Genomic DNA, 15,990 nt, shown 5'->3' on the forward strand with positions numbered 1-15,990 from the left:
AAATACCTAATTTAGAGGCTACAGTTTTCTAATGTGATAATCTCCATAGGTACCTTCATTGAAGGTGGCAGTAGATGTGGAAAGTTTGCAAAGTGTTTAGCAAACCTTGAACAAAATTCAGATGGTGACCGGTGCCTGAATATGAAATTGTTTTCTATCAGCTTTGCATCGTTATTTACTGAAGAGCTGCAAGCAGAGAAAGAAAACTCCAAACCAAAATCAAGTTTTCCAGACACGGTTGCTCCAGTAAGACACTGTTCTCTAATGCAGATCAGAAGTTACCGGAGCAGATTAAGTAGATTAAAACTGAGAGAAAATTCACTTTAAACTTAAACTCCAATATGTGTCACAATGATGATCATTTTAATGAAACTCTGCTATTTACACCCAAAGACCGTGGAAACAATCACATTGTGTTTGTCCTTAGTTTGTTGGTTGCTGCTCAGCGTTTTGCCTTCGAACCCAACCTGTCATTGACGTCACATTTGAGGTGTGTGTTAATCGTTTTCCTAATGGTCCCAGCCAACAGGTGTGTGCTACATTCACACGAATAGATGTCCGCCCACATACCTGTGACTCGGAGTTTGTCTGGACCAATCACAGTCTGCTCGCCGTCTGCACTGAACAGCATGTTGTCGTTGGGGGAGTTTAAGAGCATGCTGTGAGTGTGTCCCTGAGCCTCTTTGGGACCTGCAACAGTAACAGAAAACACCTAAAAGGGGTTTGGCCGTGGTACATGAACAAAACGGACCTCATCCTTTCACTCCGAGTCGTTTTAGTTTTGCGTAGAAAATTTTCTAGCTTATTAGAATTGCTGACGTGATCAGCAACGTGGTTCAATTCAACCCCAAGAGAGAAACAAGTAACCCCCATTAGGTTTTTACTGAAGAGTGCCTCATCACAGGTCAGCCTCTTTGCCCTTGACTGCAGCTGTGTTCCCAGCCCTGTGAGAGCAGAATCTACTGCAGGTGGATCCCTCAGCGACACATTTAACTCAGCCGCCTCTGTCTACATTTGTGAACGACACACAATCTTCTCTAACAAGCATTTTAGTTTTATGCTCCCGGGGCTGGGAGCACGCAGGCAATGCGGTTTACGACTTAACGATCAAGGACACATAATGGCATCGCGGAACACAGTAATTAGTTGGGTCATTTGCTGGCCTTTTAATCATGACAAAGCATCCTAACGTAGCCGTCGGAGGACTATAAAAGATGTACAAATATGACCCTCCACGGGCCCCGAGCCCTCCGTGGAAGACAGAATGATCCGGAAGCAATGCCAGAGACAGGAACGCTGCCTGTAATGGCTTTTAAATGGAAATCTAAGAGATTATAAATTGACAGATGGCCTCTTGTCACTGCTAATGTAGGATGAGGAATCCCTGCAGGACAAGTACATGAGTGACTTTACCGTCGCCCCCATACGTCATGCGAATGCGAGGTGTGAGCGCGGGACTGTCTCCGTGTGGACATGCGTCCTCTTACCCACAGATGTCCTCCCCGTAACGTTCCCGTTCTCGTTGCGGGCATTAAGGGAAACATTTTCTGATGAATGCACAACTAGGGGAGTGTCCTGAAGGCAGAGGGGAAAAAAAGACGCTTTATAGCCTCCAGAACAAACAAAATAAAGTAGAATAAACACATTCATGAGCAGGAAGCACATACATGATGAAAAACTTTCACTTTGCCTCCAACAGGGTAACTATTGAAATACTAAAGTCTAATATGTGACGTGTCACTAAAGCTGCTCCTGATGTTTTCAGCCTCTAAACAACAAAAACACACATTTAATGAGTTAATCTATTTAGGCAGTTAGAAAAAAAAATGTCTGGAGTGTTTTTATATGTTATGGGAGTTTGTTGCCTTTAGGCTACGTTGTACCATAATGATGCACAAGAGAAATAGAAAACTTATCAGTTTGAACACTATTTATTTCATTAGCATGTTCAGCAGCTTTAACAGCAAAACAAAATGAGGAACTCAGTTTATTAGGGCACCTCGTCACTGTGGCTCAACCGCCTGAAATGAACATATGAAGGGGAAATTTTATTTAAAATTCAGGTTTAATTTCGATTGCGCAACCGATGCATTTGAGTACGGTAAAGTTAAAGTCACAGCTAAAATATGTAGTTTATATTCGACTAGTAAAGCATATTTTTAGGTTGTATTTACTCTTACTCTCCATACATTCACTTCTATTTGTAGAATGAATCAGCCTCAAAGAGAAGGTAGGAATTACACCACCCACTTATCACTTGTACACTGTACCAGAGATATCCGATATCTGCTCTTCACACTCACTACCTTCATAGCCATCTTGCTTCCAGCTCTCATCCTCATTAGCTTTCGGTTCGCTGGGAAAGCTTTAACTTTAACTAGAAGTTTGATTTTTTTTTTTTGCTCTTTTCTTCCTTGAAGCTGTATTGAATGAGGATAAATTCATTCAATAAATAGGGGAGTGTGTTTGGAAATCGACTGACGTCATTTAGAATGAACTTCACTGCAACTATCAATATATTTCTTATTGGTAAATTGTAGATATCAAAGCAAGACATGAGTGAATAGTAAGCATTTGGACATTAGATATACACCAGAAAACACACAATTGGGAAAACAATTGTTTTGGTGTTTTTCTACAATTATTTATTGTTTCTTTTTGTACAGTCGACTCCTCAACACTGACTGATTTTTCAGGCTCCTCACAAAAAGAGTTCATTAACATGTCAAACATTTAATAAATCGGGTAACATTAGACAAACTGTGAAACGTTGGTGGTGCTGACGTACTGCTCCCTGACCATTTTGCAGCAATGTTTGCACAAGGCGACAGAAGCAGCCTGTAATTTGTATCGGCAGACAGAAAACATGAGCCTTTTATGAACAGAAAGCCACCCGGCATTAAATCACTTCTGTTTCTGTGCTGCGAGGAAGACGCTTTTATAAAAATGATCCAAGTAACAAACTTTTCATGCAAAAGACGAAGGACGGCGACGTGAGTCACTGAGTCTCATTAGATAGCCGTATAATGCATTAGAGAAATGTGCCCATCCATAGATGAGGGATGTATTGTCTCTTTAATGAGAGTTGTGAGAGGAAAAAACCCCCCAAAACAAACGCTGCAAAAAAAACAAAACTTGTTGTTATGAGCAAGAAAAGCCATAACATGCAAACAACTGCAGCAAAGTGTTCCCATCTGCTGCTAGGAGGCAGGCCATAAACTACTCCCCACCACAAATATCCCTGAGGTTAATGGGGAGCTGAGCGCTTCGCCATGTGCACTGCGTGGGACTGCCAAATCCAGTTTGTTCTGACACGTTCCCCACACACACAAAAAAAAAAAAAAAAAAAAAAAAAAAAGAAAAAAATAGCACCCCCCCAGCTAAGGCTAGGCAATATCTGCACGAGTGTCTGCAGATTCAGATGATAGCAGCACATTTACAACTCTCACTCCAGTTTAAGGTTTAGCAAACAGGATGAAATAATGGGCAGGCTGTCGGGCTGCGAGGCTGAGCAAACAACAGTTTGACAATTAATTGGAAAGCAGAAGGTAGGAGGGATGAGGAGGGGGAGAGGAGAGAGACCAGACAACGAGGAGGAATGTGGGAGATAGAGTGAGTGTTTGTGATGATCTTACTTCTCTGGAGTGAATCTCTTGAGCATAGACCGGGAAAAGAAACTCAGACTCGCCTTCATCCAGCTTTACTCCATCAGGGTGTACTTGTAGGAGTCCCATCCCTTCCTAAAATAAACGACTTAATTTCAAGAAATAAAATAACACAAAACAGGCTTCAGCTGAGATTCAATATTCACATTCGCCGCTTTGATTGTTGTGATATTTCTTCTAAGACTTCGGGTCTGGGCTCATGGGCAGGCTCTTAAATAAATAGCATGTCTATAAATATATGAGTATGTGTGCGAGGCTGCTTGGTGCATCTCTGTTTCTTCATAAATCTGCAGTTGCCATCTGGACTTGAGACAGAAAGCTGAAAAGACTCCCTGAAATAGCAGTCGCACTGTCCTCTTTTAAACAGCCACGTACACGCTAATGGTGAAAACGCCTTTGCTGCAATGTGCGTCCTGATGTTAGTGGACTAGGTGAAGAAAAATAACAGAGAATTTAAAGCGTATTGAAGAGGAGCGGTGAAATGGAACGGAAAGTGTGAGCAGGGCGCACCGCGTTGAACCACATCACCCGGAGGATCCATATGGTGAGGGCAAAGTTGACCACCAGGATGACGATGAGCAGCAACACAAACAGGTAGAGGCAACGTTTCCTCCAGCCGTAGATGCCGATCTTGTAGACGTGGTCGGGCACGGGCTGGGGCGCGCCGACGCCCTGGGTGGTGCTGACGTACTGCTCCCGAACCATCTGTCGGATGAGGGCAACACATGTTGACAGGTACACAGGCAAGAGAAACAGATGCTTTAAGTCTGACTGGACATGGCATGCCGTGACATCAGTCAGGGATGAGAGAGTTGAAGACGCTTTGGTGGAGAGAAACCCAACCAAACCTCAGCAAAACACGAAACTCTCTTAAAAAATATAATTGATGAATACGGTGGCTTGCAAAAACATTCCTACTGCTTCAGCCTTTTGCCATGTTACACACACAAACTTTAACTGATCTCTCTCTAAGGAAAACTATAAATTGTTTACAGTTTTTTTTTAAAGAATATTGGCAGGAAGATTTAAGCAAACATTAACTTATAAGTAAACAGAAGACAGCTGAGTATGATTGAATAAATCCAGCTGTAAAGTGAAGACCTCTGTTGTTTGAGAATATTTTTACATTCTCAATCCAACAGCAACATGGAGACTTACAAACGCACCAAACGGTCAGAAAGAAAGTTGTTTAGAGGAGGGTTGGGTTATAAAATAATAGAATAGCTTTCATAAAGTTCAATCCAGGGAAAAGAGTGTAGCACCAGAAACATACAAAGACATGGCTGCCCAGTTAAACTGAAAAACTTGGACAAGAAGAACAAAAACCAGGGAAGTAGCCATGGTAACAAAGTCAGGAAGACAAATAATCATATACTCTCTGAATGTGGTCTTTATAATGCATGTCAAGAAGACACTTATAAAGAATGTCTTTATAAGTGCCCATCACAAAAAAAAAGACAGCAGAAATGTGGTAGAAGGTCCTCTGGTTTGATGAGACCAAAATGTAGCGGTTTGTCCTGCTAGCAAAGAGCTATCCGCTGCTCAAAGCTAGCATGCTACATCAGACTGAACATGACCAGACAGCCAGGACCATGCTGTGGAGATGCTTTGTGTCAGTAGGGACAGGGGAGCTGGACAGACTTAGTGGGAAGATGGATGAAACTTATTTTTCTTGCCCAGTTAAAAGATTGTGCTTATAATTCCCTTGGACTCTTAGAAATGTCCTTGATGAACCACGTTATTAATTCATGAGCAGACATTCCTTTGTAAAGAATTGTGTACTGTGAATGCATTCTTTGGTTTTTCTGCTCAGAAAGTTACAAGGTGCATGTCTGACCTTAGATAACAATGTTGCTTTCAGTCAGGAGAAAACTTTACCTCGTCAAACTGTTTTATTTCTTTATAGCTATCCAACGCGACGTGGCTAATGCTGTACAAACATCTGCTCTCGTGGGTCTATTAGGGCCTGATTGCGTAATGACTGCAGGGAGAGCCTGTGGCTGAGTTTGGACGCAGAGAGCCTGTGGACTCACAGAGAGAGAAACACAGAAGTTTGGCCAATGGATTTCAAGCCTCATTATTGTATTTACAATTCACTTTTCTTCTGCTTTCTTTTTGTTTTTCCGATTTCACTCCCTGCGAGTTCCAGCAGGCCTTATTTGTTTTGCCTTCACAAAACTGTGGTAGAGATGAAACAGAGCATGTCCATCAAAATGGCTTTTAGTTACTGCTTAGGATGTGCTCAGAGCATGGGAACCGCACTAGGCCAGGTGTCTGACCCACCTGGCCGGTTTGATGCCACATCTGGCCCATGTAGCGGAAACACACAAACCTCTGCAGAGACGAGACACCGCAGTCTTATTTCGGACCAAAGTGAGGCGTCTTCTATCGGTTTTATTTTGGTGGTGTGCTGACTGACCCGAGGTGGTTCACTTCAAGCGCGCTCTTTTCTTTTCTCTCTCCAAACTTAAAGCTATGTCGGATGTTTAGGACAAAATTTTGTGCAGAATCTTGCATTGAAACTTCAGGAAGAGTAGAGAAAATTGGATTTTAAATGATGCCTAAAAGTTCATTCTCAGTTTCCACTGGAATTTCTCTTTTTAGTTTGAAGTTATTTCGTGTTTTTGTTTCTTTCTTTGCATAATTAATCATAGGTAGATTGTGTGATTATGTATAGGTGACGAGCAATTTTTTATACAAAAAATACTCAATTTCAAGACGAAGTGTCAATATTGCAATTTTCATATAATATAAAATATAAATCTCAAATTAAGAAAAAAAAAAAAACACCCTTAATATCGATTGTTATAAGAAGCTTTAACACAAAAGCATATTAAATAATCTTTCTCTTTCGCTACAGTGTTAAAGCGAGAAGCAGCTTCAGCTTTTTGCAGCACTGTTCATCTCGCAATCATTGCGATTAATAGCATTGATAAACAATCCCTGCAGAATGCCTCATCATCCTCTTTGTTATGACAGTTCATGCATCAGATATTTGGTTGAAATTGCTGATACGGAAGAGTGTTTGAAATAAATGTACTGCCCTCTTTATCGCTAAAGCCGGAGCTTACACACACACACACACAAAACAAAAACAAGCAGCATTAGGGAGATCGATGAACGTTGGAATCCGTTGGGAAACGTGCGTCATCTTTCCTGCGGTCGTGGTCTCGGGTTACTGAATACAATAATTTTGGTGAATTTTCATCTTTGACACCGGGTTTCCATTACTGCAGGATTTAAGCACACAATGTTTATATGCAATATACTTTCCAGCCTTTCGGCCTGGCTTTATAAATGCACCCCGCCTAATGACACATCCACATAATGCTTCACTCACACACTGTGCAGTCTGTGATTCATGAGCCCGGCGCTCGGGCACTGTGGCTTTAGAAGAGCGGTGCCAACACAGAACTTTACACAATTTCCCAGCACCTTTTGAAAAAGGGGGGAAAGGAAAACGCAACTTAATACAGAACAGAAGCACTTTCTGCTTACAGTATCAGCTTGATAAGTGTCGACGCAGCGAGAACTTCCAAAAGGATTTTACTTAATAGAACAACGCAAAGTGGAGCAAGGCTACTTAGCGGAATGATAATTATACATGGTTTGAAAAAGGGCTAAGCATCACGACCAAACAACACCAGGAAAGTTGAGCAGAGAGTTGTGGAGAAGTTTAAATCAGTTTTTAAACAATATTCAATTCAGCTGAAACAAATACTTTATGAAACCCAAAGGAAAAATTAAATGTTGCAACTCAAATTATTCAAGATTCTTCAGAGTTGCTGTAGATGGCAATGGCTGTGGGCCTGCAGCAGTCTGTATTACAGCAAATTTGAAGAAGCCTCTGACTGAAAACACTGATTCTCAAGCTTTGAGCGTCCCAATGTGCTGCTCAGTCCTTTATCCAGAAAGGGAAAGAATATGGCACAACACTAAACCTACACAAGACATGAGGTGAGAATAAAAGAAGCAGCCAAGAGACTCTGGAAGAAGGTGCTCGGCCTATTGGAACCAAAATCTAACTTTTTGGTGTACATGCAAAATAAAACAAAACAAAACGCCTCTCGCACAAAATGTCTCGCTAGAGATAGGCACCAGCACTCCCCCCCACTCCCCACCCCCACACAACCCCCCTAGGGACAAAGGTGTAAGAAAACAGATGGATGGATGAAACCATGTATCATCCTCAGTGGAAAAAAAAACAAGGTTGTGGCTGTAAACTGAGAAAAAGTTTGTGAGGATGAATGTGGCACAGGAAGCTGTTGTGTCTTGAATCACAGCGAGGTTTAAGTTGCGGCCCAGGACTCGTTTTCTGTGTTCGGGTCACGTGAGCTCAGATCAGGCTCGGACTGCTGACCCCTCTAAGGGAGACCCCGGTCGGCGCATTTGGACCACCTGACAAGGCGACAACAAGGAACCTTGGGGGAAGATTTCACTGAGACAAGGCAAGTGTGTGTCCAAGAAGCTGACGGCCTGACAGGGCTGCAGGGAAAGAGGAGCTCTGTCAGTTTCTATTGATAGATCTGTAATAATAACCAAAAAAATAGCTGCAGAGAACACTGCTGTCATTGAGGAGAAAAGCTGGGGGGAAACACTGTCAGCTTTGGGTTATTACAAGTCAACAAAAACCCACCCAGAACAGGTAGGAAATAAACACAGAGCCGCTTTAGATCTTCAGCCTTTCTTAGGGAAGCCGAACAAACACGTCTTGTCTTAGCGGCGCCTTCTCAACGCGGCTTCACTGATTTACGCACAGCACAGATGTTGGATCCTACGTTCCCAGCTAGGTTTGCTCTCCATCACGTTAAAACCAACACTCCTCAAACCGAAAAGTAATTCTTCCCTGACAGGAACAGATGCTCAGCCGAGCACATCGTCTTTCTGCGGGCCCCAGGGGCCGTCGATGATACGGCCGGAAGCCGAATTAACATGCAGCGGCAAACTGCACCGACAGGCTAAAATAAGTTTCTGCAAATAATGAAGGTAAACATCTTTTTCCAGCTGCACAGCGAGGGCTGACAGATAAAAGCAGAGGAGCTGGCTCCCGGCTCTCAGAGGGCCGGCTTGTTTCTCTCTGCCTGCAGTAAACACTTGGAGAGTGTGTGTTAAAGGCATAAAAGGCTGAAAGTGTTTCTATGACCAAATCTGCATCTCCACAGGACCTGTCACATGCCCTGCAAGCTTAGCAGTGATGAATAGCCCCTCTTTCATGAACAAATAAATGAATGTTGCCTCCAAATGGGAGGAAAAAAATAACTGCGATATCTTCACGGGGGGGAGAGAGAGAGAGACGAGACGAGCAGCGCTCTCGATAAGGAATAAGTTATGTGGAAATGCTTGTTTTGATTTTTTTTTCCTGGCTTGTATCTCACCTCGTTTATATTTTTTAATCATATCTGTGTGAATGATTCAGGTTTACAGGGTGAATATGCAGGGAAAACAGCCCAGTTTGCCCGTCATCTGCTGATTTGGAGAGCACGGATCGATTCACGTTTAAATGTTTGCCATTTCCAAGGATCTCCACTGAGGCCTGAAAGAGAAGCACGCTTTCCCAATTAAACCCATTCCAATATCCCAGAGCCAGATCTATTAACAGCAGCAGCTTTTGGTGAGCTCACACCTTGATCAGATCAGGAACTTTAAGCGAATGAGCTCTTGGTTTGTTCATTATGATGGTTAATGAATTTAGCTGGAATCCAGTGTAATTACTCTAAATGAACACATTAAGAGGCCTCTGTGCATTCAGCTGCTGGAAAATAAAGGAAGCATCTTAAAGGTTGGATCCATCTGATGCGCCCTTCAGCTCCACTTTCAGTCCTGCCACCAGGCTTTAAACCGCAGGCTGATCCCTCCATAGCAACCCAAATAAACACTCCCTGAAGAGCCTCGCTGCCAGACTGCCAGGAATGCTTAGTGTGCGCAGAGTTTAGCACAAAAATCTGACCATTTCTAAGTTAATCTGCTAGTTTTAAAACTCAAATATAAAACACGCAGTGCAAACAGATGACAGTTTCTGATGGGGGAAAAAAACAAAGTCTATGCTCTTTTTTATGTAACATGTCCATCTGTACTCGTAAACCTCGTTTTTAACTTGATGTTAAACGATTGAGATGCAATGCTCTAATGCATTGTCTGGATAAATGTCTCCCTGATGATGTCTGGCCTCCGGATGAGACCGAGGATCTGATCACTTCAAATCCACAGGTCCGGGCTGTGATCCAGGTTTCCACATGAGCTAAAACTTGAACAAATCATGCGCTAGAGGTTTTGGCTGGTTAGCAACTATTAAAATGTGTGGAGGAAGGAAAATATTTAAAGGATCTCTGAGCCCCGGGCTGAAGTTCACTCTGTGTGAATAGAGGATAGTCGGTGTCAAGTCTCAATGCTCTCCTGTGATGCCTTCATTTCTAAAAATAGGACGCAAGTGTTGTGAACTACATTTAAAAAAAAAAAAAAAAAAAGGCAAGACTCAGAGGCAATACCTGATATTGACCAAGCAGTGTAAAACTATAGCCTACAAGACTAATACAAGGACTTGCAGTGAGTTATTTTTGTGTTTCACTTCTGTTGGCCATGTATGGTGAAACTGCTCACAGTTGGCTCACTAAAAACATACTTTCCAAATCCCAGGAAACCTCTGAGCGGAACGGAAAGTTATCACAGCGCAACACATAAAACGCTAAGGTGGACGAAACCTTTAAACCGCGCTTATTAGGTTAAAGGTCAGCACTGTGAAACCCTTTGAAGTTCATTTCAAGAAGAGATACACACACGACAAATGAAGGGGAATAAAAACAGTCCCAGCTACTCACGGTTGCGTGTCGAGGCACAGCAGTCCTCCTTCCAAAGCAAGCAGATCCTGAGCTGCTCCCAGCAGCTTGAGAGGCAGCAGTGCTGGAGCTCCTCACTCGTCTGTCAGCCACTCAACAGCTGCGTGCCATAAATCCAGAGCTGGGAGACGCATCCGGGCTGATCGCCGCGAGACGGCGCTCCCACTCCGACTCTTGTCCTCCAGACATTTAAACATCACCGTCAGTGGGGCTCTGAGTGAGAGAGGGAGAGACGAAAATGGAAAGAGGAGGAGAGGGCAGAGTTTCCATCACACACACACACATACACACACATACAGAGACAGTCAGCCACAGTGAACAAAGGCAGCTGTTTTTCATGCTCTGTGTCACTTTCACTGCCCAGCCCAGAGTCTGATCAAGTACCTTCTAATCTGAGACTTCAGTCGTGGCTCTCGACATGAAGCTGAGCTTCCTGACGGCTCAGCCAGTGGGAAGTGTGGCTTACTGAACTCATACAGGAAATTTGGTTACTGGAGTCATAATTGTTACAGAGCTACTGAACTTGTATGTGAAGATCCATCAGTAGCTTCAAAAGCAGCCTTTTACTCATAAATCAACAACAAAAATCTCCATTCATTTCAGTTCTATCATGAGACAAGATAAAAAAACATATTGTTTTGTATTTCATGGAACATTTGCAGATGTTTTGTTTTTGAATATTTAAGCTTGACTGATGCTTTTTTTTTTTTTTTCAGACGCGACGTCAACTAAACTAGTTGAAAAGGAAAAGGTCCAACTGGACAAGAGTAACATTCTGTGTACCTGTGGTCACTGAGAGAAAAAGAACATTTTGATCTAATAAAAGATGTGAACAGTTTATGGTAAAGTGAGACTTGTATTTACTTGAGCTTCCTTGCTATTTTTGTCCTGCTGAGCCATTTGGGAGGCAAAATGCATCCTACATCATACCTTGGTACATTTTAGTTTTTTCTTGATAACATTCCTTCTAAATCTAAAACAATTAAACATTACAATTACCTCGTCTTAATTTCATTTTTAAATCCTACTTCCTAGCTTCTTTTCACTTCTTGTTCATCAGGCTCACAATTGACAGCAGGTGTGAACCCAAGATTGAATGCTGAAACTGAACCATATTTGCAGCCAGGTTACTGCTGTTTGATTCTTATAATATTTCAACTTGAATTTAAAATGTCCTGAATCCACTAGTGGAGAGCCAATGCCAATGTTTAAATTCATTTTAAAATGTGAAGTTTGTGCTGGACAGCCAGAATGAAAAGACAAACGCAGCTCTGTGTTTGTTTTCTTTACAGGCTGAGTGTTGGAGGACCTGATGGATGTTGCATGCATGTCGAAGGCGTAAACCCCGCGGTTTGTTTGGCTGTCGGCGCTCAGGGGGTGGGGGGGGGAACGCCGCGCCGTGACAAAGGGAGGGTTAGCAACATCCATCACCAAAGTACTGCACATCAATTGCCCTGAGCAAACATTTGAGTTTCTTTTCATGCCGTTATCAGCAAACCATAAACCTCCAAAGCCAGATGCTTTTTATGGCCAAACAGGGGATTTATGGAATCATGAATGAGTTGAGGGAATAGTTTGAGTTCACAACTGAATTTATATTAGGAACCAATCATGCTAAAAAGATTAAGCATGATAAGCAGAAGCAATAAATCCCTTGAGTCTACAGTAGATTATGTAGAAAGTTTTAAATACTGAAAAAGATACTTATTTTTTTAGTGATTACGATCATAATTTTGATGGTAAAATATTTTTTGCAACGTTATTTTTCCTACTTGCTTCATTTTGATAATTTTTCTAAATGTTTTATCAAAGCTGTCAGATCGAAGGAGCATCTCCTTCAATTTCAGCCTAATACCTTCTGCATTTAATGCATGTTCACTCATTCATGCATTCAAGTATTAAGACCCGTCAGCTGCCAACTAAAAATCAATAAACACGTAAATGTGAGTAAATGCTTAGATGAGTCAAAGACTCATCAGGTGACTCGGGCGACAGTGAGACCCAGGAAATGAAATCCAGTTTAAGAAACACAGACAAACTCATTTTATTTTTACAATTTTATTACACTTTTCATTACAAACAGCTCGCAGGAAACACACACAGGAGAACCTGCAAAAGGAAAAAAGAAGGTAAGTTAGAACAGACACCAAAATACACTACATGATGAGATGTGTGGAGAAGTCCAGTCTCCCGCTGTACCTGATTATGCTTTCTCTGCTGCTGCCTCCTCATCTCCACCCTTGGTGTTACGTGTGTAAATCAGCTGAGCTCTGTGTTTGGACACCAGCTTGATCATGCCTGCAAGACAAAACAGGAATAACTTCAGATCATCCTTTTTACATCCCTGCTACAATCCCTGTGCAGTCAACTCACAATGAAGTATGAAAATGTCAGAGTAACGCAGTAGGAACAGCTGATGCATTCAAATAAAACACACAGGCTGCCGCTCCATCAGTCAGCCTGACCCTGAAGTTTGAAGGTGTCAGATTTAAATGACTCATAAAGATGTTCATAGCAGGTGTCTGCAGGTCAGTGTGACCACTATTTCTCTCTGGCTGTAAAAAGCTAAACATGCTTGTCATTAAAAGACAGACAGATGTACAGTGAATGACACAAGCTCATGTACCGGTTATAGCTGCAGGTCTCGCTAGAGAAGTAAAAATTATTGGAAACAAAAAATGGGACATGACAAGCATTAATTGTTCTAAAGTCACCTTTTCTGTGTAAAACCTGTTTCCATCAAGCAGTTTATATTTTAAAAGAGGTCAAAACGTCTCAGAGGGAATAAATGTGATTTGAAGCAGGAAGAATGAAATATGATAGACATGACTGCTCACTCATTGTCTTATAATAAAAACTTGAAAGAATGTTTATTGTCTCAGTACATTTCACTTTGTGCCATCTTTGTCTCTGTACTTAATACTTCACATTAAGGACATAAATCCTGAGCGAGCGTCCCCTGAAAGGCAAAGTCTCTCCAACGAGGTTTCTGCAAGTTACATTTTAGGCCTTTCAAGCTCTCAGTACTGAAGTGCAAAACCAACGAGAAATACAAAGTTAACCTAATTACTCCAAAAATCATATTAAACTTACATCTACAACGCAGATGTAATTATTACCTTAACTTGGTATTTTGACTCTGATGTGACTGCAGTACTTTAAGCTGACCAATGTCATCGTTTTGTGAAATCACATCAACTTCTACAGCACTTCTCAAAGATGCGTCACAATGAAAAGAAATGATGCAGTGGAAGAACACACCAACACATTTCAGACAAAATGAAATATAATTTCAGACTTTGCAAGGAAACTTTTGACATACTTAAGATACTTTAAGGCCTAAAATTTACTTGACTCCAACACTTTAGAGCTTTTAAAGACACTTTTAAAGTTTATAGTTGCTATAACACCTTCTACAAACTGACTAATTCCAGTATCTACATCCTTCTCTGTTACGTTTCCCACTTAAAATAAGACTGATTAACAAATAGTCAAGCAAATTGAAACAATCTACATCCACTTTCGATGACATCCTGCTCATCTAAATGGACCTGCATAGCAGCCAGATGTTGGGGTGTACCTTTGGCGAGCAGCTCCTGCAGGGCGTTCCTGGCCAGAGAGCCACGGATCTTCAGCCTTTCTGACACAACGGCGGGGGTGATGAGCTTGTAGTTGGGAACTTCTTTGTACAACTTGTCGTAGGTTGCCTTGTCGAAGAGGACCAAGTTGTTGAGCTTGTCCCTCACTTTTCCCTTGGACCACTTCTGCTCAGTAACAAAAAGATTGTGTTACATTCAAACATTTAGCATTTGCTTGAGGTTTAGATAAAAGCTGACCGCTGCTCACCTTCTTCTTGGCTTTGCCTCCAGACTTGTTGACTGGGTCCTTGTCCTTCTTGGACTTCCCAGTGTCCTTCTTCTTGTCCTGCTTAGGAGGCTGGAAGCAAAAAGCATCAAATTAAAACTCTTCACACTGACCTGATGCTCATCCTACAGATACATGTGTACATAGCCCTTCGATTTGATGTTCATTATTTATTACGATTATTGGGTTTAACGAAACATCTCTGTTGATTCACACAATTAACATGAAGCAGCAGAAGGAAAAGTCAATAACCAAATAACTAGCTGGTCCAGTATGAAAAGATTTAAAATTGATTAATTTTTTATCTGTCTGTCCTAAATCTGACAATCTTTAAGTAATAAAATGATAATACTGACAATGTTTAGGTAATTAGAACACAAAGCAGATCTCAAACTCAGTTAATTATGTACAGAAACGGAGAAGCCACCCCAACAAAAACCCCTGAAGTAAAAAAAAAAAAAAAATCAAATCTGGATAAGATCTTAAATGGATTTAGTCATAATATTAATGTAAGCCTTGTAGCATGATAGCATAAACTTTGAAAACATTTGTAAGTTCACATTTTCCAGTTCAGTTTTACAAAGAGAACCATTTATTTGTGCACATATTTAACAAGTGTAAAGACTAATGAATAATCTTACAATTTAAATCTTAAACTTAGCAAAATGCATAGGTGCTTAATTTTGTTTTGCAAATGGGTTTTAAAAAGTAAAAGAAATTTGAGGGGTTAGTGCAAGATAGGATAGACATCGATTATTGACAAAGAAAGCTAACTGTACAAACATTTTCGCTGGCCAAAAGTTTCAATTTCAAGTCAGCAGGAAGATACTTTTACATGGAAAGAAAGCCATCACACCATAAATCAACTATAAACTTAAATGAATAACGAAAATATTTCTCGACACAATGCAGAAGCTTGTTAATAAGCACTCGACTTAAATCAGGTCTAAGAAAGCAAAAAGGGGAAAAAAAAAGTGTCATCTTATCATCATAGAAATGTGTCAAATTATCTTTATCAAATATTGTGAAGAATATTGGTGACTGTTTATCATCTAGATTGGAGCAGAAATACGATGGGTCACACAATCTGGTGTCATGGCCTTTTCTTCCAACCACAAAATGATGTCGTTTTGTACCCTTACGTCTCCTAACAATGATTTAGCTAGAGCTCGTAATAGTTTATGAAGTTTATTATTTAAATAAGAGCTATGATTCACGTAAATATCTTTCAGATAGCTTTCTGTCGGCTCCGTGTAGATGAAAACGTGGTTTGTCTAGCAAACCAGCTAGCATCCTGCTCAGTACGTAAACTCTAAGTTATAAGAATTTTCCTACGACTTTTATCGAAGCAAATGACCTGCATTGACCCAAAGGGTAATTCCGAAAAACCGGGGACTCAAATACACACAATAAAGTCACTTAAATGTTTTATTTTCACAATTAGAACTTGTTATCCGTAGCCTCACCATGTTTCCTCGTCAAGATGTCGGAGCGAAAGGAAGTCCACCCGTGCAACTGTCCCTTAGACAACCCGTATCCACGGAAGTGATAAAAGGAATTCTGGGAGCCTGAGTTTTCTCATGTTTTGTAGTCTTTTTAAAAACGTAATTTTACTGCCAGACACTGCC

At 41.2% G+C, this 15,990-nt stretch overlaps 2 protein-coding genes across 3 annotated transcripts in view; both read right to left on the reverse strand.

Annotated features, from left to right (window-relative positions):
- sgcg (sarcoglycan, gamma) overlaps positions 1-10,696 on the reverse strand; it is a 21,311-nt gene extending 10,615 nt beyond the window's left edge. The window contains exons 1-6 of one of the 2 annotated variants that reach the window (XM_015028578.1): positions 10,481-10,696; positions 9,041-9,198; positions 4,176-4,370; positions 3,636-3,740; positions 1,488-1,575; positions 571-690 (exon numbers count right to left, since the gene is read on the reverse strand). In XM_015028578.1, coding sequence (XP_014884064.1) covers positions 571-690; positions 1,488-1,575; positions 3,636-3,740; positions 4,176-4,370 — 508 coding nt within the window. In that variant the 5' untranslated portion in view covers positions 9,041-9,198; positions 10,481-10,696. The remainder of the gene's footprint in view (positions 1-570; positions 691-1,487; positions 1,576-3,635; positions 3,741-4,175; positions 4,371-9,040; positions 9,199-10,480) is intronic. The other variant, XM_015028577.1, reaches the window with a different exon arrangement.
- A 1,873-nt stretch (positions 10,697-12,569) lies between these two features.
- Positions 12,570-15,933, reverse strand: rps25 (ribosomal protein S25). The gene is made up of 5 exons (XM_015028580.1): positions 15,829-15,933; positions 14,345-14,434; positions 14,079-14,262; positions 12,698-12,796; positions 12,570-12,607 (listed from the first exon to the last, which is right to left on the reverse strand). The coding sequence occupies exons 1-4, from the start codon at positions 15,829-15,831 to the stop codon at positions 12,702-12,704; spliced, it is 372 nt and encodes a 123-aa protein (XP_014884066.1). The 5' UTR covers positions 15,832-15,933; the 3' UTR covers positions 12,570-12,607; positions 12,698-12,701.
- Positions 15,934-15,990: the final 57 nt, after the last annotated feature.

The sequence above is a fragment of the Poecilia latipinna genome, unplaced genomic scaffold (assembly GCF_001443285.1).
Source record: "Poecilia latipinna isolate Pla-1442-1.1 unplaced genomic scaffold, P_latipinna-1.0 Scaffold129, whole genome shotgun sequence".
NCBI classification, from domain to species: Eukaryota; Metazoa; Chordata; class Actinopteri; order Cyprinodontiformes; family Poeciliidae; genus Poecilia; species Poecilia latipinna.

Excerpts from the sequence above, each read along its gene's own strand:
- rps25 (XM_015028580.1), bottom strand. Across the intron at positions 14,263-14,344 it reads GAGGCAAAGCCAAGAAGAAG|AAGTGGTCCAAGGGAAAAGT; the intron begins GTGAGCAGCGGT and ends GTTACTGAGCAG. Across the intron at positions 12,797-14,078 it reads GCAGGAGCTGCTCGCCAAAG|GCATGATCAAGCTGGTGTCC; the intron begins GTACACCCCAAC and ends TTTGTCTTGCAG.